Here is a 27,692-nt window from a genome sequence, read left to right as displayed (position 1 = left end):
GCTCTATCACCCAGGCTAGAATGTAAGGATGCAGTCACAGCTCATTGCAGCCTCAAACTCCTGGGCTCAGGCAGTCCTCCCACCTCAGCCTCCCAAGTAGCTGGGACTACAGGTGTACATCAATGCTCCCAACTAATTTGTAATTTTTTTTTTTTTTGGTAGAGATGGGGTCTTGCTAGGCTACCTAGGCTGGTCTCAAACTCCTGGCTTCAAGCCATCCTCTTGCCTTGGCCTCCCAAAGTGCTGGGATTACAGGCATGAGCCACCATGCCCAGCCTCCTATATTATCTTCTAACAGGCACCTGAGGCTGAGCGTGGTGGCTCATGCCTGTAATCCCAGCACTTTGGGAGGCCAAGGTGGGCAGATCACGAGGTCAGGAGTTTGAGACCAGCCTGGCCAATATGGTGAAACCCCATCTCTACTAAAAATGCAAAAATTAGCCAGGCATGGTGGCGTACACCTGTAGTCCCAGCTACTCAGGAGGCTGAGGCAGAAGAATCGCTTGAACCCGGGAGGCGGAGGTTGCAGTGAGCAGAGATCACGCCACTGTGCTTGAGCCTGGGTGACAAAGCGAGACTCCATCTCAAAAACAAACAAACAAAAAGGCACCTGAATCCATTCATTGCCTTTCTTTAACAGAGAAATAAGGAGAAACGAGAACTGTATACTGTTATGGGCTGACTTGTGCCACCCAAAATTCCTATGTTGAGGTCTTAACCCCCAGGACCTCAGAATGTTACTGTATTTGGAGACAGGGCCTTTAAAGAAGTGGGTGGGCCCTAATCCAGTTGGACCAATGTCCTTATAAGAAGTGATTAGAGTCTGGGCGCGGTGGCTCATGCCTGCAATCCCAGCACTTTGGGAGGCCAAGACAGGATCATTTGAGTCCTAGAGTTCCAGACCCTCTGGGCAACATGATGAAACCCTGTCTCTACAAAAAATAAAAAAATTAAAAAAAAAAAAGTCTAGCTGGGTATGGTGGCATGTGTCTACAGTCCCAGCTACTCAGGAGGCTAAGGCTGTAGGATCTCTTGAGCCTGGGAGGTCGAGGCTGCAGTGAGTGGTGACTGTGCCACTGCACTCCAGACTGGGCGACAGAGTGAGACTCTGTCTCAAAAAACGAGAAGTGATTAGGATGCAGGCACACACAGACAGGGATGAGCACATAAGGACCCAGGGAGAAGATGGAGTCTACCAGTCAAGGAGAGAGACTCAAGAGGAACCAATCTTGCCATCACCTTGATCTCACACTTCTAGCCTCCAGAAGTGGGAGATGATAAATTTCTGTGGTTTAAGCCCCCCAGCCTTTGCCCCCATATCCCTCAATTGCCAAGCTCCCTAGATCAGGGGTCCCCAACCCCAGCCTGAGGATCAGTACCAGTCCGTGGCCTGCTGGGAACCAGGCTGCACAGTAGGAAGTAAGCTAGCGATCATTACTGCCTTAGCTCCACCTGCTGTCAGATCAGCAGATTCTCATAAGAGCACGAACCGTATTGTGAACTGCACATGTGAGAGATCTAGATTGTGCACTCCTTATGAGAATCCAATGCCTGATGATGATGAAGGTGGATTCTGAGGTGGAACAGTTTCATCCTGAAACCATCCCCTGCCCCGTCCCGTGGAAAAACTGTCTTTCACGAAACCAATCCCTGGTGCCAAAAAGACTGGGGACCCCTGCCCTAGACATTGCCTTGTAAAGAATTCTCAAATCTTCCTTTCCACATTTTCTAAGGTTCTTATGGACCAAAGTTCTTATGGGGAGAGTCAGACAACTGAGAAAATCAAGAAGAGGGAGAGAGTGAAAAGGAGGAGCACCCTGGCAGTCTGCTGCCTGGGGCCATGGAGGGACCTGGCCTCTTGCTCCTGGCTCCCTCTGTCAGTGTTTCTGTCTCCCTCGCAGCACGGAGGAAGTAACCCTGAGGACACTGGTCACCTGTCTATAAATGGCTGTGGAGCTCAAATGGGGGGATTGCTATGGTATTAGGAGAGCCTGAACAGCACTTGGGGGCCTGGGAAGTGACCTGTAGGGACAGGCCCTCTCCCGCTCTGGATGCAGGGGTCTTCCAAGGGTGCTACAGAGATGCAGCTCTTAGGAGACCTAGATTTGAGCAAAGGTCTCAATCCAGCAGGCACTTTAAACAGCAGCGACAACAGAGTGGTGGCTCTCCCTGCAGGACTGGTAGCACCATTCTGCACAAAGTACAGGAAGGTGTTAGTTGTCCACAGACAAGAGAGCACCATTATCTGCCCAGATTCTCAGGGATCAGAAATCAGGACAAATCACGGCCCTTCCTGGAGTGAGATCACCAGCACTCAGCCTGTCCTTGCCCCGTCATCCCACTGCCACACCCTCTCCAGCTGGCAGAACCAGCCAGCTAGGCTGGCGGGAAGCCATCACACCCGCTCACAAGCCAGAGTCAGCTCTCGGCACCCACCTGAGCTCCTGGCTCCCACCGGGTCTAGGCATACTCGGCAGGCACCCTATCCAAATTGCCTGAGACGCTTTGATCCTGCCTTCATCTGCACTGGCAAAGAAGGTGGCTGTGAGAGGCTCTGGAGATGTCAGAGCCTCCTCCCTGGGCATGCTGAACATGGCTAACTTATTGGAGTGCAAGGAGCAAGTCTGACAATGGCAGGCTACTGCCATGGTGGCTGGTCCTCTCAAACCCCAAGGATGGTACTTTTTCTTGGGGTGTTCAAGTTGCCACCAGGCTCAGTGGTGCAAGGGTTAAGGTGACACAGATACATACTCAACAGACCAGAGCCAGGTGCTCTCTCCCGGGAGGCTGGACTGTTTTGCTCCTTTCAGCCCTGGGACATCCAGCCAGATGGGCCCTTACTGATTTCTTTGTCCTATCTTGTCACTGGACACATAGAGACACTCATCTCTAAGCCCAGCATGGAGGTGCCCTGACTGAGGTTCCTTAGTAACTGAGTGGCAGGTATAGCAGCCACCAGCCCTAGGCAGAGATGAGCGCAATGGATTACCTGTTTGGGCCAGGAATGGATCTTGCCAGAGCAGGTGGGTCCTGGCTCTTCTCAGAAGGCCCGTCCTCTTCCACCACCTCCACCCTTTGAGCAAGAAGAGAAATGGTGCTTGTGGTCTTCTTGGCTGCCCTGGAGCTTGCAGGCCTTGAAGGACATGCTTCCAGTGGTGTCTTAACTGGCCCAACCCTTCAGGATCACGGCCAAGAGGTGGCCCAGGCTGGGGATTCAGTGATTCCAGCTCAGGATAAGGACAGCATACTGGCTTGAATAGTGTCCCCCCAAAATTCACGTCCCCTGGAACCTGTGACTGTAACCTTATTTGGAAATAGGGTCTTTGCAGATGTAATCAGGTAAGATGAGGTCATACTGGAGTAGGATGGGTCCTAAATCCAATGACCGCTGTCCTTGTAAGAAGAGGGAAATCTGGACACAGACACACAGGGAAGAGAAGGCCATGTGAAGACAGAGGCACAGACTGGAGTGATGCAGGTACAAGCCAAGGAACGCCAAGGATCACCAACCACCACCAGAAGCCAGGAGAGTGGCCTGGGACGGTTTCTCCCTCAGAGCCTCCAGAAGGAACCCACCCTGCTAACACCTTGATCTGGACTTCTGGTCTCCAGAACCGGGAGAGAAGCCTTTTCTGGTGTTTTAAGCCGCTCAGTTTGTGGTACTGTGTTACAGAAACCACAGGAACCAAATGGAGCCAGGAAGACCCCCCACCCCCGCCATTCTCTGTCACTTCCTTTGTGCTGCCCCCATCCCTGCTCTCTGTATTCCTGCCAACCTTCCGGTCTTCCAACACAGCAAGCTAGTCCCACCCCGGGCCTGGGCACCATGGGGCCCTCTGCCTGGGGCAATTGGCATGCTGTCTTCTCTTGGGTTTTCAGTCCCCAGCTAGCCACCTCAGCATGGAGAGAGGCCTTCCCTGTCCACTCAACTGGAAGTCCCTCAAATTCAACTTTCTAGAATTTTCTTTCCTGCTTTCCTCCGAATATTTTCCTCCTCCAGAAGGTGCCCTGTCTCAACTAATGGTGACACCTCTCCCTCAGTCAGCTAGAGTGTCCTAACGTTCTGATCATTCCCTATTAAGCCCTGTTTACCCTTTAGGGCCCATCTCCAATGTCACATTCACCTCCCAGGGGAAGTTCTCCTGATGGCCCAGGTTTTGATCCTGCGTGGCAGCAGAAGGCAAGGCAAGAGGCAAGCAACAGGGGCAGGGGAACAACTCCCAGAGGGCCTTGGAAATGCTCCATCTTGGGTTAGGGGCCCAGCCCCATTAGCCATTGGCAAATGGAAGAGCTTGACCACATATGCTACCACATATGCTACCACAGCCTCCAGACAGAAGCCCCCAGCCCCTCACAACTTCCCCTGCTCAGGGACAGTAGTCCCCCACATCCACATCCCCTCTCCACAGCTCCCACATTACACCCCAGCTGACGGAAGGCCTTCCTGTGGCCAGTAACAGGCTTCCAAGGTGTCCCTTGATGACACTTACCTCTTCGCAATAAACGGCGCCTGTGTCTCCTGGGTAGGACTGCTTGAAACGAAAGAGAAAGGCAAAGCTTTGAGCAGAGCCCGTGGGCAGGTGACATCAAGACTGCTCTACCCCAGAGGGTCCTGGGTCCTCTCCCATTCCCGGCACTTCACCTTCCCTGGTGGTAGCCACCAGACCTCTCCATTTTCTAGAAAGTACATCTGAGAATCTGAGAAGGCTCAGCTAGGAAGGCCCTTGGGAGTGATCTCTCCACCCACCCTTTCATCAGCCAGAGAAGGCTGGAGCTCTGAGGAGAGGAGAGCTGTCCTAGAGCCTGGAGCCAGTTGGTGGCAACTCACCCAGTGCTCTTCTTGACTGCCGACAGGACGTAGGAGTGCTCCCGGGGAGCTGTTCTCCTCAGAACACTGCTTGCAGCCTCTGATCTGGGGTGACACGGGGTGGGGGAGCATCTGATGGGTGCCAAGCTGGACATGCTCTGCCATCCTAGCCTGGGATGGACTCGGGATGACTCCGGGCCAGCCCAGGGAGGCAAGGTATGGGAGAAACCAGATTTGCACCTACTCCAAGGACTATTCAAAGGAAATGTAGAAACTGAAGGAAGGGCAGCCCACGTTTATCAAGTGTGTGGCATATGCCCAGCTCTGCACCAGATGCCAATGTCCTCGCATTGGTTTATTGCTCTTCTCAATCCAGGAAAGTAGGTGCTAGTATCCTCTGTGATTTACAGATGAGGAAACTGAGTCCAAGAAGCTTTCATTATTTACCCAAGAGCACTCACCTAGCAGGTGGCAGAGCTGGCATTCAATGCTAGGCCACTCTTAGCTTCTGGCTCTTTTCCTTGCTCCACCCAGGCCTGGGGGCCCCTGCCACTGTGAACTATCCCCTGAGGATAGCCAATCTGCCAGGGCCTTTGGCAGTGGGGCTTTGCTGTGATTCCTGTGACACAGATGGGTCAGCAGATATGGAACTGGTGGCTGGCTGAGCCCAGAGAGGAGAGGGCTTTATTTCCTCAGGGCCCAACTGCTGTACAGGCCCCAAGCCGAAGGCATACAAAAGGTGCTTAACAAACCCTGTCACAGTTCACCAGTACTGGGTGGTGTGTGGTCAGTCCCCATGGACAAAGGACTGAGGAAGGGCAAGGGTCCATGGAACTTTGCTGGCCTGTGTGGATGAGGGCAACTTGGTGCAGAGACTGGGGTAGAATTTCAGCAGCATGGGGCACACTCCCACTGCTGCACATGCTTGGGGCTCAGTTTGGGGTCCAGGGGCATTCAGAACTGTGGAGTCAACCCCTGCCCCCAAGGCATGCAGATCATGCAGATAGAGGGTACTGTGCAGGTGGCTTCTCCCTGAATATTTTTGTCCAACTGTCTCAGGGCCCTTTCTGACAAACCGATTTAGAGCCCTGAAGAGTCTCCAAATGTGGTTTTTCCCTGGACACACAGTATGTAGGTTCTACCCCACAGAAGGCTGTCAAGGGCCCCTCAGCTGGCCCAACACTGAGTGGGTGGTTCTGGCACTCAGAGAATGACCCCTATTCTCATGCTCCATGGGCTACCACTGATGGCCTACGTGTTGTGCATTTTGTCACCCCAACCAGTTCAATTCATTCCAGCAGTCTTCGAAGACTCAGGCTCCTGCCCTGCCCCCCGGGATGCCCAAAAGGCACCATTCCGTTACCTCCGCTTCTGTTCATCTGAGGAGAAAGGCACCTCCTCCTCCTCCTCGGTGTCCCCTGATGTAGAGCTGCGCCTGACATTGTAGGGTGCCCTAAGAGAGGGGAGAGGCGCTTTTCTGTCATAGGCTGCCACCCTCAGCAGCTTGGCTTCCTGGCTTTCAACAACAGTGACAAGGCAAGTCAGTATCTCTGCCTTTGGGCCTTAGTTCATGCCACTTGTTCCTCCTTGAGAGCCAGCTCTCCCATCCCTCCCTGTTCGAGCCTCTCTCCTTCCCTAGAAAGGTTACCCAGCTGCTCCCCATCCCTGGATGATGGAGGCAAGGGACAAACAACAGAAAGATGTGGTCCCCTGGGAGCTACAGGCACAATTCACACCTCTGTCCAGAGAACCCCCCTCCCTGAGCATACAGTGGGGGGTGGGGGGCTTTGAAAGGGACCCCAAGGGGAGCACGAAGGGGAACCCCAAAGGTTTCTATCCAAGAAGCAGCTCAGATTTAGGCACACGATGCTCAGACTGACAGCAGCACCCTGAGGATCCCCAGGCCCCCAGCCCAGCGCAGCCAGGCAGAGCACCTGAGGCTCGGCGGGGTGCAGGGCCAAGCCCAGGAAGCACAGCCAGCCAGCAGCAGCCTCACGACCCATGATCCTTTCCCCAGATCTGTGGGGCCCCTCCTACAAGCTTCCTGCAGTCCCTCCTCTGCCTCAGATTAGACGTGCAATGTGCACGGCCATCCAGTTTTCTGGGGCTTGTTACCCTCTGGTGGCTCCAGGCCACAGCTGCAACTGGCAGGGAGTGTCAGGCAGGCGGGACTTCCCGGGCTGCGCTCGGAGGCAAGTAGCCAGCTGCCTTCAGCGGACCCAGAGTAGTTTGGACTTGTTCCTTGGAGGAGGGAACCACGGTGAGCCTGGTGTTGCATACTCACAGCTTCTTGTAATCCTCAGTGGTCATCTTGTAGCCAGAGGAGGAGGGGCGGGGAGGACCAGTGTTAGCTGTTCTCACCAGACTGGCAGCACTAGAGAGGAGAATGTTCCATATATCTACCTGCAGGCTCCGTCCTGCCTCCAGATTTGGCCATACAGCCCAGTGGACACGTGATAGGTGAGCCAGGAACTGCCTGGGAGCCTTTCCTCTTTGCTTTTGGCCCTGACAGACACCCAGAACTGTGCTGCTCAGAACAGGGCAGCCCCTGCTGCATAGGCAAATCCCACCAAGCTTCAGGGAACAGCCCAGCGGGCTCTTGCCTGTGTCTTTGCTTCCTGTTTCCTGGTCCCCTTGGCCTTTCCAGTCTGATGGAGCCCCAGGCAATGTCTGATGCCAAGGTGCTTGAATTGCATGCAACTTCAGCCTTCTCAATGCCATCAGCAAGTCAAGTCAAGGGTGCCCACTGCCAGGCTAGGGAGACTCTACACCCAGCCCCTCTCAAACTCCTGCACCTCTCTGTCCCAGTAGCCAGGACTGACCCCAGGACAAGGACACTGTTAGTGGCCCAGGACCTCCCAGAGACCCACACATCCACTTGGGACTGCCAGTCCCACCCCAACCCATCTCCTCTGGCCACCCCACCCTGCTCTCCATGATCCTGCCCTACACAGGATGAGAGCTGGCACCTCCAAGGCCCCACACTCCTGACAGGCAGAGTGCTCTCTCTGCCACGAGCCCAGACCAGGCCCTCACACCTCCCCACTGGCCGACTGGCCAACACCCCATGGACACACCTTTTTGGAGTCCCGTTGGCCTTGGGGAACTGCTGCTGGGGCTGGGAAGAGCTGTCTATGGGCTTGGTGAACACTCCCCTAAAAGAGAGCCCAGGAGATGCTGGTGAGCTCCCTGGAGGGGTTGGAGGGGTAAGAAGTCAAGGGGTGGTACGAGTGGGCACAGGAAGGCCGGCAGAGTCCTGCGGTCACTTACCGGATGATGTAGCCAGTGGGAGCCCTTGTGCTCGGAGGCCTGCCAAAGGGAAGGAGGGGTGGAGTGAAGCAAGGTTTGCTGGAGGGCTCAGGTCATCCTACTTTACCCTGCCCTTAACTATAGCAAATAAGATTGGCTGGCAAGTGCTCCAGGTGTCCCAGTACAGCAGAAACGAGGGGTGCCAGCCCCCTGTGCCCCCAGTCAGGTGTCTGCTCCGCTCTGCCTATTTCCCTCATGCTCCCCCAGGAAAAGTGCCCAACGTGACACCTCATGGCAGGTTGATGGCCTCTCCAAAGTCCAGCTTCTCCTTGGCCACCCGGGCCCCAGTGCTGCGCCGAGGGAGCGCTCCTCTCAGCTAACAGCCATCCCATCTTCTGTGCTTGGGGCTGAACCAGTGCAGGCTGGAGGCTCCCCAGTCAGAGCCAGAGGCTTCCCCTCAGCCCGGGGCCTGACCTGATCTCCCTCAACAGCCTCCACCAGGAAGGTGCATGAGGACTTGAGGGTGAGAGCCCAGGCAGCAGCCAGCCAAAGTCAGTTGTCCCCCTTCCTGTCCCTCAGGGCCCTTTTTGCTCCAGCTCCTTGCATGCCCACACCCCAAGTCTTGGTGGAAGTTTGAGAGGAGAGGGCATGGCCAGAGCTTGTTCAGTGGCTGGGAAACATTAGGCTCCAGGTGTTTGAGACCTTCTGCTTGGCAGCAACTGAGGGGGTTCAGATAACTCAGGGGGCAGCCAAGGTGAGCAGGCAGAGAGCTGACAGCCGGGGGTGGTCGGCCTGTAAGTTCTGGCCTCAGGGGCAGGAGTTAAGGGCCCCTGCAAAGAGTCCTCCTCAGAGTTAGGGGAGGAGTCAAGGGGTCAGGGTAGACCCTTCTGTCCTGCAATGGACGGGATTTGGGCTGCAGCATCAGGGTTTGGGTCAAGGGCAACACAGCCCCAGTAGTCTCCATCCCCACAATCTCCATCCCTAGCAGGAGACAGCCTCCCAGAGGTGGCCATGTTGCAGGCACATGTGGGGGTTCTCGCTTTTGTATTCAACTGTTTACTAGGGTCCTGTCTGAGTCCCCTGCTGGGATGTCAGTTTCCCGAAGACAGGGCCTTTGTCTTGGCCACTACTGCATCCTCTGTGCCCAGCATGGGACCTGGCAGGTAGTGGGAGCCGAGTCATCGAGGGGTGATAGAGAGACCGTAGTTACTAAAGGCAGCCCTGTGTGCCGGCTGTAAACTTGAGGCCCTCCCTTCCAGAGGCTGCCACTGCCTCTACCACCCCCTGAGAAGCCACCTGTCAGCTGTTTGGAGCAAGGAGCAAGCCTGAATTTCAGTTCCCTTTCTCTGTCAGGAGCAGTTCCTCCAGATGCCAGCAGGGTGTGCCTACGCTTCAGAGCCCCTCTGGACACTGTTATGGAAAAGTCCCCAAAAGAGACAGAAGCCAGTTCTCCTTGGTCAGCTGACAAAATATGTCACGATAAACTTGGGAGACAGAGCAAACTCATGCCTCTCTACAGGCATGCCGAGTCCCAAGTACACTCAAGCAGTCAGGGCGACCTGCAGGAGTGAGTCACTGTGACTCTGGAAGCTGCCCAGAGCATCTCAGAGGCAGTCTCACTCCCTGCAGGGAATGGGTGGGAGGTAAGAATAATCGTCTTCTTAAAGACAACTTCAATCCCAGTTAACAGCTGGAGCCATGGAGGCCCAGCAGGGAAGTCAGCTGCCCCACAGCCACACAGCAAGGCCAAGGGCCTGGACTAAGTGACTCCTACACTCCCCTTCCTGCAGTTTTCAAATTACTCATTGCAGACCCTTGGCTGGGGCTGCATCCCTGTCCCCTGTGGACTGCCCACCCCTCCCTGTTGAGGGCTGACCCCAAGCTGCAGGAGAGTCCCTGGGGCTGACCCACCAGCCACCTGAGCACCACCTCTTACCTGGGCTTCGGAACCTCCCCAGCTGATGAAAAGGATGTAGCACGACTCCGACCTGAGGGCAGCTCTCTGGGGGAAAGAGGCATCCTGAAAGAGTGACTCCGAGACTCCCTGCCACCTGCCACCCTGTGGCCTCCATCCTAGAGGCTGCCCAGCTAGTCTTGCCATTTGTGCCTCATATTCTCCTTCCCAGGCAGCCAGGGGCCCTCCTACCCTGTGACATTGCTGGATAGCCTTTCCCATGCTCTGCCCTCTACATGGCCTGGTGGAGCTCTAAACGGTGGAAGCCCCTTTGCATCCCCAGGTATGGTCAGGCCCCCACGGATTGCACGCCCCCACGTTGCTGCGGTCCCTCCCGGCCTCCTTGCCTTACATGGTGCGACCCTCCGATTCATCCTGCTTGGTGATCCAGCTCTTGTCCCCCTTCAGCGTGGTTCGCACTTTCATCTGCTTGAGGACGTTATTGCGCTCCTCCTCACCTGGTGGCAGAGGCTTCCCTGTGGTGGGAAAAGCCAACAGCCTCAAAAGAGGAACGCAGCCCCAGGACCCTCGGCCTCCGTTCCAGTCCTCCCAGTATGCTGCTCTCCCTTTGCTGCTGGGACAGTGCTTGCGGCCTATAGGGGCAGGCTTGGAAGAAAACAGCCCCAAGCAGAGCCCGGGACACCGGGGAGCCCAGGCCTCACCTTTGGTGCTGCCTCCAAGAGCTGAGATACTCATGGTGATTGCTCCGCAGGTCTCTTCTCAGTTGATTCAGCAGGGCTTCTGGGGCTAAAGGCAAGCAAATGCTGTCACTTCATTCATTTGTAGTGTCTTGCAGGTGACCATATGTGTCCTGGTACACCAAGATCATCCAGACTGCCCTCTGCACATCGGGGGTGGCAAGCGTTGGTGGAGTGCTAAGTATGGGCAGAAGCCGGGGGCAAGCACTCACTGTGCCTGCTGCTGCCCAGCGGCACACCCACCTGCCTGCCCAGGGTTGCTCACGTAGAGAATGTGGAGCTCAGGGGCTGCCAGGGACTGTCTGTTCAAAGCGATCACTGATAACAGGAGAACATGAGCCCTCCTACAGAGTGCTAACGGCCTGGCTCAGGTTGGGGAGTGTGGGGGAGATAGCTGGCACCGGTGGACTCAGAGGGTGGGACAGAGTGCATCTAAAGCCGAACAGCTTCAGGGCAGGCAGATGGCCTGTTGGGAGGGACAGGCAAGGGGACCAGCTGCTTTGGGGTTGGACCTTGCCTCTCACCCCTTAGGAGTTTTCTGACAGACCTTGGGTAGTTCAGCTAACCTCTCTGAGCTGCCTCAGTTTCATCATTTGTAAAATGATAGTTAAAAAAAAATTCTCTCTTTCAGGACTGCTGTGAGGATGGAATGCGCCAATGTTCCTATAAGTGCCCGGCACCACCTGAACAGGAGCCAAGCAGCAGTAGCTCTCAAGTCATCTGCTAGGAGAGGTGCAGTGGGTGGTCCTCAAACAGCACAAGAATGGTCTGGGTTGTGCAGCCCTGTTTCCTTCATGGGTTGGCTCCACCTTTAGTGGGGAAAGCCCAGGGCCCCACTGCCAAATCCTAGTGGCCCTCAGGGACCAGGCGAGTGTGGCATTGTGGTAAGGGCTTCCTTACGCCCCTAGCCCATAGCTGCCTTGAGCTCTGCTTCCTCTTCCTCTGTGTATTCTCGCCCTGCTCTGCCCCCTGAGCCCGATGCTGCTCGTGCTGCCCAGAATGTGCCACACTGCCTTCAGCCTCTCTGCCCTTGAGCCAAGTGCTGCCCTCCCGTGCCCATGAAGGGTTAGCTGTGGTGGTCTCAAGGGCCATTTGCTCCAGAGGAGGGTCCAGGGTGATGAAGCTGGCTCTCCAGGCTGGGAGCCCTGAGTGGCCACAGCCGACCCCTTGGGCCTCAAAAGAGAGACTGGGGGCTCAGGCTTGTGAGCATGACAGGAAGCAGGGCCCTGGCTGTGCTGGCATAGTCACAAAGCAGAAGAGCCTTTCTCTCCAGGGTCTTCCATCCCCTGGGCCCCTCCAGGGCTAGGGTCTGACCAGTTCAGCATTGCTGCCAGCTGGCAGGGCCTGGACGTGTTTCTGTGGAGGTCAGGGGAACAGTCGAATGAGCAGGGCAGGGGGACGAGAGCAAACCAAATTCGCCACATCAGCAGGAGCTGGCTCTTCCATAAACTGCACTGAACGAGCAGCCCAGACAGCCTGAGCCTGCTGTGTGCCAGGAATGGCACCTCATCACTGCAAATGGGAGCCCCACGTGCCCAGCCCCGAACCAAAGCTGCCACGTTAGACTTCTCTTGAGTGGAGCTCACTCCACAGGTGATCCTAGGGCCATACAGGCCCAACTGTCCCCATCCCAGCAATCTGTGGAGTGGTCCCATGGGCAGGGCACATGGGCAGAGTCTCTGGGTGCCACTGACTGACTACAGACCTTGGGAGAGTTCCTCACTTCATCTGGGCCTTAGCTTTTCACGTGCAGGAGGACCTCCTAGTCTTTCGTCTTTAGGTTCCTTCTAACCTTGCTAGGCTGTACCAGCTAGTATGACTTATTTTGCACCGGGCACCTCAAAGTTTCCTGCCAAATCAGGACCAAATAAGCCACTTCCAAAGTCAAGACAGACGCTATTGCACATGCAGAATGACAGAGGCAGAGGGTCCCATGGCAAGCGAGGGCGGGGCTGGGTGGGAACACCATCGGTCCCCTGCAGAGGGCGCCATGCTGCCTTCAGTCCCGTCTTTATGGCTGAGACTCCATTCAGAAGACTCCAGGTTTATTGCCAGACAAAGACCTGGGCTGGTGCTTCTCCATGGGCTCCTTTCCCTCACACCTGGCTGAGGCTCACAAGTGAAATTTCTTTTTTGATGAGACAATAAATATGAAAGAGTCAGAAAAATCTCTGCCAAAGTAGAGTCTTTCCACACGATGAAGTGTAAGGCAGTTCTTTGGGACAAGGAGTCTTCAAAGTGATGAGTGTCAGGCAGTGGGATGGGATGGGATGTGTTGGGTGGGATGGATGGGATGGGATGGGATGGGATGGATGGGATGGGATGGGATGGGATGGGATGGGATGGGATGGGATGGGAGGGATGGGATGGGAGGGATGGGATGGAATGGGATGGATGGGATGGGATGGGATGGGGTGGATGGGATGGGATGGATGGAATGGGATGGATGGGATGGGATGAATGGGATGGGATGGGATGGGGTGGGGTGGCAAATGAGTTTGGAATCTACATCCTATCTGCTGAGCTGGCTTCTCCCTCCAATTTACCCTGGTCTAGGCCACAATCCCTTGTGACCTCCTCCCTGGTCCCTGGTCTGCTGCCTTTATCTGTGCCTCCTCCAGGCAACACTCATTGGTCTCTAATCCCACTTGGCCCACACCAGCCTTCAATTCCCAGTCAGCACCAGATGGTTCCCCACTGTTTCTAAGACTGGGAGCAAAATCACCAGTCCCCTGAGTCAGCCTCTTTTCCCCCCAATGCCGACACTGTGCTCCAAGCAGACCATGTACCTTGGAGTCCCTGGAAGGTAGCCCTGCCAGGTGAATGCCTGTGCCTTGGCTTATGCTGGTCCATCCACCTGAACTGCCCTTCCAACTCCCGCCAAGCTAAGCCCTGCTTCTCCCTCAGGGCCCAGCATGTCGAGGCCAGCCCTACTCCTACTGGGCGCTCCCCTCCCCTAACTCCAACAGCCAGGCACAGACCTGCAGATCCAAGTCTTCCCAGACAAGCCCTGCTCCTCCCCCATCCTTAGCAAGGATCAGGCCCAGGCACCCCGTGACAGCCCAGCACACCCCACCAGGGAGTGACTGTCTGAAGCCACCGACCCCTGCTGGGACCTAGGTCTCCTCCCAGACCCACCGCCCCCTCCCCTTGTCCAGCCCTTCACAGACAGAAGGGCAGAGTGGCCCTCCACTCAGTGACAGCCAGGAAGACCCTTGCTACAGATGTAAGCAGCCTTGGAGGATGGAATGTGGACCCCTCCAGAAGTGACTTCCTGGTAGCTCTTGTGGGAAGGGAAAGCAGGAATCTTTCGACAGGTTGAGTTTCTGTATGTATCAAAAGGCTTAAGGGGCAGGCCCACTGGTCCAGCAATTCCCCCCACAGCCAAGTAGCCTGAGGAAGAAATTGCAGTAGTACAACAAAGAGGTATATGAGACAGGTGTCATCACAGTGTTGAGTATGATGGTGAAAATGTGGCAATAATCTACATGCCCATCAGTCATATTTAAACATATTATAGTCTATCCATTCAAGTAAATACTATGCAGTTATTACAAATCATACTGAGACATGTAGTATTTAACATGCTTTGTAAGCTTTGTAAGAAGTGATGTACAGCTTCTATACATCACTCAGTGAAAAGCAGCCTGTAAAGCAGGATGTGTATGATGGTGTCATCTAAGTCAAATTATATTTACATAAAAATGCACGGGGGAAAAATTTGTAAAGATATACACCAAAATATTTTGCTCTTTCGTATATTTCTAACTTTCCTCTCATGAACGTGTATCTTCTGTGTGCTAAAGATGAGACCAACAGTGGTTTACCCAAATGAAGTGGGAGTGAGGTATGCTTGGGCAGCCAAGGGATTGGTCTCAAGAGTTGATGCCAGGGCCGGACGTGGTGGCTCACGCCTGTAATCCCAGCATTGTGGGAGGCCAAGGTGGGTGGATCACCTGAGATCAGGAGTTCAAGACCAGCCTAGCCAACATGGGGAAACCTCATCTCTACTAAAAATACAAAAATTAACCAGGCATGGTGGCACGTGCCTATAATCCCAGCTACTCAGGAGGCTGAGGCAGGAGAATCGCTTGAACCTGGGAGGCGGAGGTTGCAGTGAGCCGAGATCGCATTACTACACTTCAGCCTGGGCAGCAGAGACTCCATCTCAAAAAAAAAGAGTTGATGCCAGGCGGGCAGTGCCCAGGAAGGATGGGAGGTGAGGAGAGTGAATGGATGCAGGGACTTCTCTTGCTTGCTCACTCTGAGGAGGAAATCCCCACAGCAGCAAGTGCAGGCCGTCAGCCTCTGGGGCCCAGCTGTGCTGTGCACCTCTTTGGGCCACGCGGTGCTGCAGCCTCGGCCTCTTCCCGGGGCCTCCTTCTCTTTTCCCGCAAGCTGGGGTGGAGAAGGAAGCATAGAGCAGGCAGGGGTGTTTCAGGCCGGATGCCAGACAGAGGTTGTAGCAGTGACAGTGGCAGTGGCAGTGGCACCCCTGGAAGCAGGAGGCCAGCTTCTCCGTTCACACATGTATGGGGCCCAGGGGAGAGATGACAGGACAGGAGGGTGCATGAGACCCGCTGATGGCTCCTCTCCCACCCCACGCAATCCCGCTCTGGCTCCCCAGCCCATGGCAAGTCAGCCAGAGGGACATGCACAGACAGCAAAGTACTCCAGGTGGCAAGGACAACTCCCTGCTCATGAGGCTCACATCCAGAAGGTCTGAAGAGCTTGGCACAGGAACTGGTTATGGTTCAGGTGTGGACGTGGGATGCCTATGTCTGCTCTCATGTGGGTGACAGCAGGGGGTGGGGGGACAGACCCAGTCTGTCCAGGGAGAGAGCACCCACCAGAGAGGCTTGGCAGATAAACCTTCTGGCCACCATGGCTGCTGCCCCAGGGCCACCCTCAGCTCTCCACTCTCTTGGGACAGTCATTAGTGGATGTGAACTCCATTTGGGGAGCCAGTGAAGCCTCCAGAGCCTGAGTGCAAGACCCCTGCCCTCCCCAGGGCTGCACCCAGGTCCCAGCAAAGTGGCCGGAAGACCCGGCCACTGGGACGGTGGCCTGGGCTCTGCTCTGCGATGAGAACCATGCCTTCCTCTGGGAAGCAATACCAACACTGGCTTCCCTTGCTGGAGCATGACACCTGTGTCAGGCAAGCACCCTGCACACACACTCCTGGAATCAGGTCCCCGAAGGCCAGCAGCACTGTGTGCAGCTCGTGCACAAGAACTGTGCCAATGCTCCTGCTTCACCTTCAGCACAGTCAGCCAGGAGTGGGCCCGTGTCCGGCCCTGGCCACGCTCCCAGGGCTCTGAGCCCCAGCCACGCAGTGGCCCAGGTAAGCCCACGCACGATGGCCTCGAGGGCTCCTGGGGCACACCCACCACCAGTCGCCTCTATGGCTTCCTCCGAACCGCTGGGCACATGCAGCAATGCTCACCTGCTGGAGGGAGGAGACTCTTCAGACTCAGGCCAGCCTCACCGTGCCTGCCTATGCTGCTCGGCCTGATGCAGCCACAGAGGCCTGCCACATGTGACTCCAGGACTCCATGGAGCAGCCCACCCACTCCCACAGCCCTACACTCTCCATCTGAGTTCAGTATGTCAAGCTCTCTCATGCCTCTGGGCTTGTGTCTGAGAAACATTCAGAAAAAGTTTCTGAAGAAAAAGAAACTGCTGTAACTGGGGTCCCTGCACCTTCCCATTTACCCTGCCAAGAAGATGGAGAGCAAATGTTCCTTCCTTAGCCACCTTTGAAAGTGGCACCAGGGACCTGCTACCTGCCCAAGTCTTCCAGTATTTTTTTTCCTCTGGGAACTCAGGCTTCTTTCAAAGTCCATTAGCCCTGACACCCAGAGAGGCCACACAGCCCGAAAGCAAACACTGTCCCCATGGGCTGTGGCCTGTGCCTACATCTCTGCTCCTCTTCCCTAAGTGGCCCCACATGACTGTGACATCCCACTCTCCAAGTCTAGGTCTCCTCATCTGGAAGGTGGCATCTGTGGGCCTGCTCACTGGGTCTCTTCCTGACAGGACACCGCAAGCTAAAGCATGTGCCTCTCTGAATTTCTCATGCCATCACGCGGGTGTCTTGATGGCCTGTGTGGGCACATTTCTGGTCAGGACAGCCACTCTAGGCCTTTTCAGTACCATGGCCCTCATTTCTACCTTGATTGGAAGAAGACTTCCGGTTTTTTTGGAAATCTCCATATCATCCTGCTTAGGACCTGGCCGGGGCCACCAAAGGAATGGCTGGCTTATCTGATACATTCTGCATGGACTGTCCCTCTTGGTGCACCCCTGGAGCCCCACTAGATGTGGCCACACTCCACAGTACCCCTCTCTGTGCTGACTCTGAGCAAAGCCCTGTATTCAGACAACACTAGACTGTCCCAGGGCAGTTCAGGGCCAAGTCCAACTCCTCTTGCACAGGCCAGGCCACCTCAGACAGCAGGCAGATGTCCCAGCCCACCCCCATCCCCTTCTTTCTCCCTCTTCCTGTCTCTGGCCAAGTGGGCTGAGAGATGGCAATCAGGGGAAGTGTCCCTGGCAGAGTTGGGTGGGGGAGATGGGGACAGGTCTTCCCTGAATTCAGATGCCTCCAAATGCCCATGGGCATGCTCCTGCCCCACCTTTCTCCCTGCTACTGCAGCCTCTGAAGGCTGCCCAGCAACCTCAAAGGAAGGGACCCCTGGCCCTGATTGCATGGATAGGAGCGAGGAGCCAATGAGGTGGCTGAAGGGAGCCTGTTATTCTGACCACAGCAAGCCTGGTGTCATCAGTGAGTGGAGTGAGAGGGGAGCTGACGCAGGGGGCTAATGCATGCAGATTCCCGTGCGCTGGAGGAGTGGGGGCGGCAACAGGCAATGACGCAGGTGCTGGAGCATGAGGAGATGGACACAGACGGGAGCGGCAGGAGAAAAGGCTCCCTGTCACACCACAGGACGTGTTCAGCCTCCAAGATGAGAGGACTAACTCAGAGAAAGTTGTGTAGAACTTCCCCGCTGCCTGGCTCCCCAGAGAATCTGGCGTGCAGGGGATTAGGATGGCTCCCAAATTGTGCAGAAGGGAAGTAGGATGGCAGGCAGGGGCCTCCTAAGCAAACTGGGAAGGCAAAGGAGCAAAACGCCTTCAGCCTTCCCTTCCCGGAGCATTCAATATTGCTGCGGCGCATGGATGAGACGCAGCCAGAGGGCACGGGTGTCAGGGCTTGTCTCAGTTCATGTGTGCTGGGCACTGGGTGCCATGCACAAGCAGGAGCAAGTGTGCCACAGGCAGAGGTGCAAGCAGAAGGGCTTCTTTCCCAAAGGTAAATTGGGATGCTTTGCAACCAGGAGCTAAGCAGACACCCAGCTCTGCCATCCCACACGTGCCAACCTCAGCTAGGCTCACAGGGATCACTCACAGCTCAGATCAGTGTGGACCCCTTTGGGGTGGGTCAGGAGTCAGCATAAGGAAACACCTGGACGGGACAAGAAAGGGGGCACAACTCAGAGTGCTGCCCCTCAAGTACAGGGACCAAATATGGATCTGTCAAGTATAAGTGGATGAAACCATCAAGACTTGGTTTGCCCACTGCAGAGGCTGATTGCTATGTTTTAGGAAACCTTGGCTATGTTTTAGGAAAGCTCTGTCTGCAAGCACTTTCATGTGGCTCCAGGACAAGGAGGCTTTATGGAGGCAGAGGCCCAGAAGATAGCTGGGGACCACCACTTAGGCCTGCCCCCATAGCAGAAATGTAAGTACTCCTATCTGGTCATGAGGTAAGTGGTAGAGGGATAAGTCCCTTGTCTCCCAAGAACTTGTTCCTAGAGATGGGTGGACCCAGACAGTGCTGATCCCTTAGCTTAGATACCTGCCAGGGCTGATCCCTGCTGGGACCCTCGGAGAAGATGGCTGGTTTCTGGGAAGCAGACTCATCCCAGCTTTGCCACCCTGGGCAAATCCTTCCTCCCCTTATGGTGTCTTGGCTCCCCACCATTCTAAAAGGGTGGCAATGACCAAACCATGGAGAAACACATGTGTAAGGGTGACCCCAGCTCTTACACCTTTCCCCCAGTCCTCCTACAAGAGCCAGAGTTGGGCTTTACAAACCCAAGGCTCCCGGCTGCCCAAGCCCCAGAGCCCAGCCAGCCTAGGTAGCTCCCCTGGCCAGAGTCCCTCCACCTCTCCATTCTGGTCCAACTCAACCTGGGGACCACCACCACCAGCACCACGGGTGAGAGGGAGGCAGCTCCCTCCCAGGCTGTGACTGCCCCCCTTCCCTGAACCTGTCTGACAGCTTCATTTGCTGGAGGACATGCCTTGGTAAAATGGGGGTGGAGGTCGAATTCAGCATAGGGTGGGGGTGTCGAGGCTCCTGTCCATTTCTCACTGTAAATGTTCCCGTTGGGCAAAGAGCCTCCAGTGGCCCTAGTGTCAGGAAAAGGATTCAAAGAAAAGTCCCCACGTCTTAGGTCCTCTTTTGCTGTCTTTCAAGCAAATGTCTGTGAGCTCAGAGTAAGGGCCCTCCCATGAAAGACCCTTCACAAACCCCTCGCAGTGTCGTGAGCTGCCCCAGGAACAGGGCAGTCTGGGTGACCAGGAGAAGGGCATCACTGAGATGGTCAGAGCTGGCTTGCAGGAGAATGCAGGCTGCTAAACAAGGGGCAGCAGATGGGCTTCTCCTAGCCCATTCTCCTTCCTTAGAGAGCTTCCCTCTCTGTGGCCAGACTGCAGCCCTGAGCCAGATGGGGCAGCAGAAACAGATGCTGAGAGGGTAGTAGGGGCACAACATATTCAGAAGGCCTCAGCGCAGAGCCAGCCATGCCTTATCATCTGTCATGTCATGAGATGGGCACAGTGGTGCCGTCAGAGCTGTGGAGGGCTTGGTCAAGGCCACAAAGCCACACATCCATGTTGGCTCTTCCAACTCTGGAGCAAAGGAATGAGTACTGACAAGGAGTCCAAGGACCTGGGTTTTAGTCACTGGACACATCACTCACCCTTCCTGACCTTCACTTCTAAACTCGGAGGTCAGAGAGAATACTCTGTTGTGCCCACGGGAGGCGGAATGGGCTTAAGGAAGCCCCATTCTCAAAATGCTCCCTGGCCCCTGCACCTGGTCGTGCGAGGAAGGTGTAGGCTTCAGTGCAGCCCCTCGGGTCATCACCAAGGCCACAGGACCCCAAGCAATGATACTTCCCGGGAAGGGGGCTGAGGTCAAAGGCTAGCACGGTGGGGAGAGCCTTGGCTGTGGCACAGACTCCTCCTGGAGGCTGCCTTGGGAAGTGCAGGGACAAGCCTGCACTCTCCAAGTGCCAGTAACGGCAAGGAGTGTGAGGGGCTGAGGAATTATAGTCAGGAAGCACGACCTCCACCCCCGCTCAGATGCCCTCACCCCGTCCTTTCTCAAGGCACTCACTTGGCTGACTCAGTTTGGACCCAGGCTGATTTAAGCCGGTGTGGGTGCTGATTTTCTGGACCAAAAGGGTTGGAATGATGAAACATTACATTTGATGAAGCAGCCTCCTGTGGCCAGGTCTGGTGAATGAGGACATTCTGATTCCCGGTCTCCTGCACTGGAGTCTCAGCAGCTGGCAAGGCAACAGTCAGCAGACAGGTTGCTTTCCTCTGGGAAGGGGATGGAGCAGGCACCACCACAGGCACCGCTGCAGCGGCTGTAGCTGCTGTTCCAGGAGTTGCTGAGATCCAGGGGGGTGGGGCCCTTCAAAGGTGATTTAGGGACCATGGGCAGGGCTGAGCAGCTGGATCCCATCTGAGCCTCCTAGTCTGCTGCTCAGCGTGCAGCTCCAAGGAGGCCTAGGCTGGGCCCCTCTTGCCAGAGCCAGCATGCATGACCTGCCTGGGATGCTCCAGTCCCAGGGGCTCTCGCCTGGAGGCCAACAGGGTGGCAGGAAAAAGGAGCAGCAAGTGGGAAAAAAAGAGCTGAAAAAGACTTGGGTTGCAGAGGGAAAAATATAATATGGAAAAAGAATGCATGGGGGGCTGGTATTTGTAAATGTGCTTTACAGGTAAATGACTTCTGCATGAAAGTCTGGAATTTCACCTCTCCCCATCCCACCCCTAACACCCCAGCATATAGACTTCTCGGCGTCTGCGCTGGAGGGGCCCTGGGAGGCAGACATCTAAGTCAGCCCAGCTCCGTCCCAAGGTGCTGGGGAGCTGGGGGTGAGGAGGAGGGGAGAAGGCAGCCCCGGCCACCCACCACTCTTTGGGGCCTCGGGATTCCTCCTGGCTTCCATGCACCCATTTTCTAGTTCTCAGTGAGCCAGATACAAGCGACTGTTCAGGGAACTGGGCCATTTCAGGGCCGGCTTGGCTTCAAGGGCCCTCTGAGATGTCTCTGCGGAGAACAGAGGGCTAGGCAGGGACCCTCTTGTAGGGCCCTGGCTGCTTCTGCACCCCTCGTCCTGCAGTTGTCTCTGCAGCCAGGGAACCAGTGTGGTCTTAAGCCAATCCCAGTCATGCAGAGATGCTAGTCCCATTTGCAGACAAGGCAGCCAGTGGGATCAGAGAAGGCTCAGAGGTCATGGAGCCCACAATTCACCTCCGCAGCACCTCTCTCCCTCTCCCTCTACTTCCTTTCTTTTTTTATTTTTATTTTTATTTTTTTTTTTGAGACGGAGTCTCACTCTGTCACCCAGGCTGGAGTGCGGTGGCATAGTCTCCACTCACTGCAACCTTCACCTCCCAGGTTCAAGCAATTCTCCTGCCGCAGCCTCCCTAGTAGCTGGGATTACAGATGCCTGCTACACACCCGGCTAATTTTTGTATTTTTGATAGAGACGGGGTTTCACCATATTGGCCAGGCTGGTCTCTAACTGGTGACCTCAGGTGATCCACCCGCCTCAGCCTCCCAAAGTGCTGGGATTACAGGCGTGAGCCACTGCACCTGGTCACTTTCTTTTACCCTCTTTTGCTTTCCCCTAGGAACACCCCCCTTACACACACACCATTGCTGCCATCCATTCAGTCTTTGCCAGAGCAGGGCCAGTGACAGGAAGTCACTACTACTTGCCCTTGACTAACATCAGCCAAAGCTAATTCCTTCTGTCCTAGATGCAGGTGATCACTAGCGAGGAGCAAAAGCAACAGAACGAGCCCGCTGCCTCCCCACCTTCCCCGAAGCTCTGACTCCCCATCCTCCTTCTCCCCTCCCACAACCCTCTTTCTCATCTTCCTGCCCACTCTAGACCCAGAGTTCCCTCAACTCCACCCTTACCTCTAACACTGCCCCTATTTTTGGATAAGAATAAGGAAGTCCAGACAGAAGAACGCACTTGCCCAAGATCACATTGCCGTGTATGCAACAAGCATTTTCAGAGCGCTAACCACCAGGCTGGGTGCTGGGGGGAATCGGCCTAGCGGGGTGTAGCCAGAGCACTGCATTTCCCAAGGAGGTGCCTAGGCTCAGGCCCGAAGGAATGAAAGCATGAGTAAGGGATCGCTGGCACAAGTGGTGAAGCAAGTCCTGGTTTTGGGTTTTGGGTTTTTTTTTTTTTTTTTTTTTTTCAGTTTAAAGCAGGCAGTGCCTGATGTAAGCATTTTCACCAGGGATGCCGGTTCTTGCGATTAAAATCCTTGTGCTTGCTCTCTCCATAGCAACTCTTTGCCACATCAAGCTCTCTGGGAAACTGACCTAGTCATCAGAAAGTGGCGTGCTGAGCCAAAGATCACAGGGACTACACCAAGGGGCCCAGACTGGGTGCCCGAGCTGGGCCCACAGATGGGGCCAAGGCCAGGGACCACCGCCAGCAACCACCAGCAGCCTAGAGCTTGCCCACTGGCCCCAGAGGCTATGACTCCTCTCTGACCCAGGGGGTGGCTTCAGACCTCTGTGGCCATCTCAGCAGCAGCAGCCCCAAGGGCAGCTCTGCGGGAAGAGGGATGGCTCAGCGGGCATTAATGAGTGGGTGAGGAATTGCTCTCCTGGCTGGCCTGGACCCACCTCCCTGCTCCAGGCAGGCACCCTCCCAGTTCCCAGTTTCCTTTTGAGATGAGAAATGAGCACACTCCCAACAGGAAAAGCCTAGACAGTGTTTCTGAAAGTGGCCTCTAAGACCCTTCGGCAGTCAGTCAAATTCCCTGGGACACGCGCTCAAGCTGCAGATTCCTTCCCGCATTCCACCTCCGACATTGAGAATGATACCCGCAGGGCCTCTTGTCTTCTCCTTTTCCAGTCTCTTCTCCACCCAGGCCTGTGCCTCCCACTTTGCTGTCAGTTCTCAGTCATTTCTGTGCCCCAGAGCCCAACACAGAAAGTGATCAAGAAAACACCTGCCAAATGCATCAATGTGTGTCCCTGAAAGAAGTTAATCTGGCTCAGTTTCTAATCAATGGCACTTGAGCAAGTCCCTCTCTGTACCTCAGTTTCCCTTTGGAAAAATGAACTGACACCAGCCCTGCCTACCCTCTGACCCATCCAAAGACTACAAGTGAAGAAAGCTAATGAGAAATGTGGCAAAATGTTAACAGTGGGAATTCAGATAAGGCTTCAGGAGTTCTCTGCACAATTCTTACAACTTTTCTATGAGTTTTAAATCAATTCAAGGTAAAAAATAAATAAATAAAAAAACTTAAAGATAAAAAGTAACAACAGTGCTGGCATGGTGGCACTTGCCTGTAGTGCCAGCTACTCAGGAGGCTGAGGCACCAGGATCGCTTGAGCCCAAGAGTTGGAGGCTGCGGTGTGCTATGATCGTGCCTGTGACTAGCCACTGTATACCAGCCTGGGTGACAAGGCGAGACCCCAGCTCTAACAACAACAAAAAAAGTGAAAACAAAAAAGAAAGCGAGTCAGACTTTAGTAGGCATGAGAAATCACCCTAAGAATTAAGTGTTCTTTAGTGAGTCATTTGAAATGTGGGGAGATACTGTTTGCATCATCAGCAGTAATTTCTAAACTGTTTTCCTCAGGTAGGGGCCCACATCCCAGACAGCATCTCTCTCTCCACCTAGTCCCACCTCACTCCTTGCCACCACAGCCCTGAAGGAGGGCACCATAGTCCTGGCTCAGCTACCTTCCGTGACAGAGCACCACCTGTGAGCCAAGCACCCAGTGCAGCAGGTACTCCTGGCTTTAGCCGCCCTTCTGTACTGGTGAGAAAACAGAGGCCTCAAGGGGTTGCATGAACGGCCCAACTTTGCACAACTGGATGGTGGCTGAGCTGGGGTTTGAACCCAGTCTGACCTCTGAGACATTCTCTTAACCACTAGGCTATAAAGATGCCACCCTCCCCTACCACACACCTGACCAGGTGTGGGACAGTTCAACTCCCGCCCCGCCCGGGTCTTTGGAAGCAATGATGGCAACCTCTCCCGAGCATCTCTCAGGGACCAGTCCCTGATGGCACTTCCCTTGTCTTGGCATCATTCGGTTCACTATAGGCACAGTGGTAACGGAGGCAAAGCCCCTGGACTGACCCTAAACATGAGAGCCCAAAGGCCCGGACTGCAAGGGGTTGCCACTCAGGGCTCCAGAGCACTGGAAGGCAGCTCTCCTCTCTGGCACTGGTCCTGTCCCATGCTGCTAGGGACTGGCAGTGGGGGCAGCCTCAGGGCTCACCAACAGAAGCAAAGCTTGTGTTACATGTGACCTGGCACCTTATGAGTTGTGGCTTGAAGCAAAACCCACACCAAAGAGGTCAGTCACCTGTGGAGGCTTGAGTGGGGAAGGAAGAAGGCAGGCTTCTGGCTTCCAGATGCACTGAGCCAGAATTGGGGGAGTTTGCTTGGCATGCACCAGAGGACAGTTCAGGGAACAGGTGCCGATGCCTATCATGGCCAGGTCCCGGACCCAGTGCTGGGGACCCAGAGTCCCTGCCCTGCCAGATCTCAGGAGGCCTTGGGGACACTAGGCAGGAAGACAAGGAGCACAAGCCAGGCTAAGGGAGGCTGAGCTGAGACGCTGGCTGCCCCTGGCATCACTACCCTCCTGTGGGAAAGGCTTTTTCTGGAGTCTGGACTCGAGCTGAGCAGGAAGTGAGGTGGACAATCACTGCTGCCATTTGCGTTCGGATGGCAATTTCTTACTGACAGATGGCCTCTCTGTCACTCCTCTGGGCAAGGCATGGAGCTCATTTCTCTGTGGGCCCCCATATGCAGGAGCTCAGCAAGAAGTGGTTTACGATCTTCCAGGAGTAATGGGGAGGTTAGACTCGAGCAGCTCCAAAGGACGTGCGGGCCTTGACCTGGTGGCAGCTGAGCTCCTCCTCCTGCTTCCAAGCCCTTCTCCTCCAGGAAGCCTTCCCTGATCTTCCCAGCCAGGGGTGGCTCGTTGCTCCAGGACTGAGGAGCCCCCAATGTTTTCATGCTACTCAGAGCTGCAACACCCTAAGTGGTCCTGGACCACCTCTGTTGCTTGACTCATGAGTGTCCAGAGGATGGAAATGAACAGATCTTGAGCACCTGCCGCGTGCCTGGCCCTGCACCGAGTGCCTTCTGCCAGCTCCACACGGCTGAATGTACAGCGGCCAGCCAGGGGCTGGAAATTGCTGGAAGGAGGGGCAGGTGAGAGGGTTCTGTTCCTTCCCTTCCTGAAGTGGCCTGGGAGTGATGAGGGGAACAGCGGAGGCACCAAGACCTGCCAGAAGGCTGGCCCCTCGTCTGTACATCTGTGTCCTGGCCACTTGCTGGCCTCTGAACTGCCCCTTGTTTTTCAGATGAGGAGCGGAGGCCCTGGCAAAGCAGGACCTCCCACAGCCTACCTCTGCAGCTCTGTTCAGGCCTATCCACCTGTGCGCCCCTGCCTCCTGCCCCCAGCCCGATACGACAACCAGAAGTCTGAAGAGCCATGAGACCAAGGCAGGACTTAGTCCAGGTACTGAGGCCTCAAGCGCTGCTGGACAGGGTGTGAGAGGTCCTCTCTCAGGGCTCACAGCTTTGCGTCCTCAGATGATGCTGCACAGCCTTCCACGATGTCAAGGCTCCGTGAGGATGGCTCAGCAAGAACACAACTCTTGCCATGCCTCAGCTGTCCCAAAGCCCAAACACACCCACCACCTACCTTATCTGAGTCCCCAGCAGCCCTGGGTGGGAGGTAGCTTGACATGTCACCCCCTTAAACCGATAGAGTACCTAGGTGTCCCCAGCTCAGAAGTGGCAGATCAGGCAGGAGCACCTGAGCTTTCAGCCTTTTTGTAAGGCGAGGTATCCCTCTGCCTTTCCAAAGAGGACAGACTCTTGGCTCCCTCTGCCCCCATCAAAACAATCCAGTCACAGAGCTGGTGCACTGCCGATCCAGTCGATAACACCCAGTGACACCTGATTAGGCGCCTTCTGTCTGAGTGTGAGCAGCCACCATCCGCATGGCCCTCCCCAAGATTGCCCTGTACCCAGCACATGCCCGTTACAGGCCCCAGGGCGATCGAGGGGATCCTCTGGGCGAGCTAGCCTCTGGGTCTCAGTTTCCTCATCTATAAAATGGACACAGGGGGACGGAGGGATATGAGATTCCCTGATTCTTAAAGACCTGCAGGCAACTCTCAGAGCATCCCGGCCCCTGGCCGTTTACTAGCAATCAAACCGTGTCTTTCCTAAAGGGCAAGACAGAGGGATCAGGCCGGCGAGGGGCGCTGGCCTCAGCAGGGGGCGCTGGCCTCCTCTGTCAGTCTTTTCACTCACAGCGAAAACCAGAAATCCACTGACTCCCGGGGGGGAACCCGAAGAGAGATGCTTGGAGCCGGTAAGGGTTATGGATGGGGAAACTGAGGCCCTGACTTGTCCCTAGCTGGGCACGGACTGGGTGCCCCCCACTGCCTCCCCGCAGGGCCGCATCCGATGGCGACTCGACAGCCCTACCTGGCACAGGTGCCCGGCTCGTGGGGCGGGTGGAGGGTCGGGCGGTCGCGGGGCGCGGGCTCCCTCGGGTGGACAGCGCCCGGCCGGGCCGGGCTGGGGAGGCAGGCGCGGGACGCCGGACGCAGCGGGGAGCGCGCAGGGAGGCGAGGAGGCGCGGATTGGGCTCGGCCCGCAGGAGAACAAACAGGTTTTCTCCGGCCGCCTGGAGCCTCGCCCCTCGCCCCTCCCCTCGGCCGGCCCCTTCCTCTGCCCCTCCTGGGGTAGGTAGAGAAGCCTGGCACATTCCGCACATTCTCCCGCCAGCGTCCTCCGCCCGCCCGCCCCTTCTCGGCCCCGCCTCGCGGGGCTGCTGAAGAAATCAAGTCTGGGGCTCCCCTCGCCGAGCACGGGGCGAGCTCCAGAATGCTCTGCCGTGATGGAAAACTTCCAGGCAAATTCCTCCGGGCCCGTGGCCCCAGGCCGGGAAGCCTCCGCCACGTGAAGGGCCCCCGCTCCTAGTTGCGCGATCTGGCCGCGGCACAGGGCCAACGACTTCCACAGATGCTGTCGGGTTAATTCAGTGGAGAACTACTGTTCCTAGATCCATTTTACAGATGGAGATCCCAGACAGGGGCGGGAAGGGGGGCGGGGGGCTGGCGGCTGAGATCATCCAGGAAGTCCTGCAGGCAGGAAAGGAGGAGAAGAGTGAGGGAGCCGCTCGCCGCGGAAGGCCATCCTGGGAGAGACCCGGGACTCACAAGGCACAGCAAACGGGGCTATCTCCCAGACTGGACGACATCTGGCTGTAGATACAGCCGGACTCCCAGAGCCAATGCGGTTTGATGTACCTGCGTCACGCGTTGGTGCTCACCGAGTGCTTATTGTGTGCAAGGCCCTGGGCTGGGGCTAGGATGGAGAGAGCATGGAGGAAAGACCCCTTACCCTGCGGCCTCCTAGACAGGGAGATAATTAAGCCAGCCCAAGAAATGGCATGGACTTGGCCAGGAGTTGGCTTACCAGGATGATAGGTTCAAAAGAATGGACCAGCTGCTTCTCCTTCATCAAGGCCTGCCAATGTGATGTTTCCATGGCCCTCCAGTCCACACACTTCTCCCTGTGTCTGCTGCCACCACCCTAGTCCAGACCTGGCCCCGAAGACCAGCCTCCTTGCTGGTGTCCCCCTGCCTCTGGTCTTGCC

The 27,692-nt window shown here is 55.9% G+C and overlaps 1 protein-coding gene across 7 annotated transcripts in view; it reads right to left on the bottom strand.

The window, feature by feature from the left end:
* Positions 1 to 26,681, bottom strand: part of ZNF185 (zinc finger protein 185 with LIM domain) — a 72,788-nt gene extending 46,107 nt beyond the window's left edge. For 4 of the 7 annotated variants that reach the window (XM_030934429.1, XM_010353101.2, XM_030934430.1 and 1 more), the window contains exons 1-11: positions 26,516 to 26,681; positions 10,673 to 10,757; positions 10,363 to 10,486; positions 9,993 to 10,058; positions 8,078 to 8,116; positions 7,885 to 7,962; positions 7,092 to 7,181; positions 6,171 to 6,260; positions 4,829 to 4,912; positions 4,491 to 4,532; positions 2,990 to 3,073 (exon numbers count right to left, since the gene is read on the bottom strand). In XM_030934429.1, coding sequence (XP_030790289.1) covers positions 2,990 to 3,073; positions 4,491 to 4,532; positions 4,829 to 4,912; positions 6,171 to 6,260; positions 7,092 to 7,181; positions 7,885 to 7,962; positions 8,078 to 8,116; positions 9,993 to 10,058; positions 10,363 to 10,486; positions 10,673 to 10,706 — 731 coding nt within the window. In that variant the 5' untranslated portion in view covers positions 10,707 to 10,757; positions 26,516 to 26,681. The remainder of the gene's footprint in view (positions 1 to 2,989; positions 3,074 to 4,490; positions 4,533 to 4,828; positions 4,913 to 6,170; positions 6,261 to 7,091; positions 7,182 to 7,884; positions 7,963 to 8,077; positions 8,117 to 9,992; positions 10,059 to 10,362; positions 10,487 to 10,672; positions 10,758 to 26,515) is intronic. The other 3 variants (XM_030934432.1, XM_010353105.2, XM_030934431.1) reach the window with 1 other exon arrangement.
* Between the last annotated feature and the right edge of the window lie 1,011 nt (positions 26,682 to 27,692).

Source organism: Rhinopithecus roxellana, chromosome 7 (genome assembly GCF_007565055.1).
Source record: "Rhinopithecus roxellana isolate Shanxi Qingling chromosome 7, ASM756505v1, whole genome shotgun sequence".
NCBI lineage: Eukaryota > Metazoa > Chordata > Mammalia > Primates > Cercopithecidae > Rhinopithecus > Rhinopithecus roxellana.
Note: the sequence above shows the minus strand (reverse complement) of the source record. Positions and strands in the feature narration are given on the sequence as shown.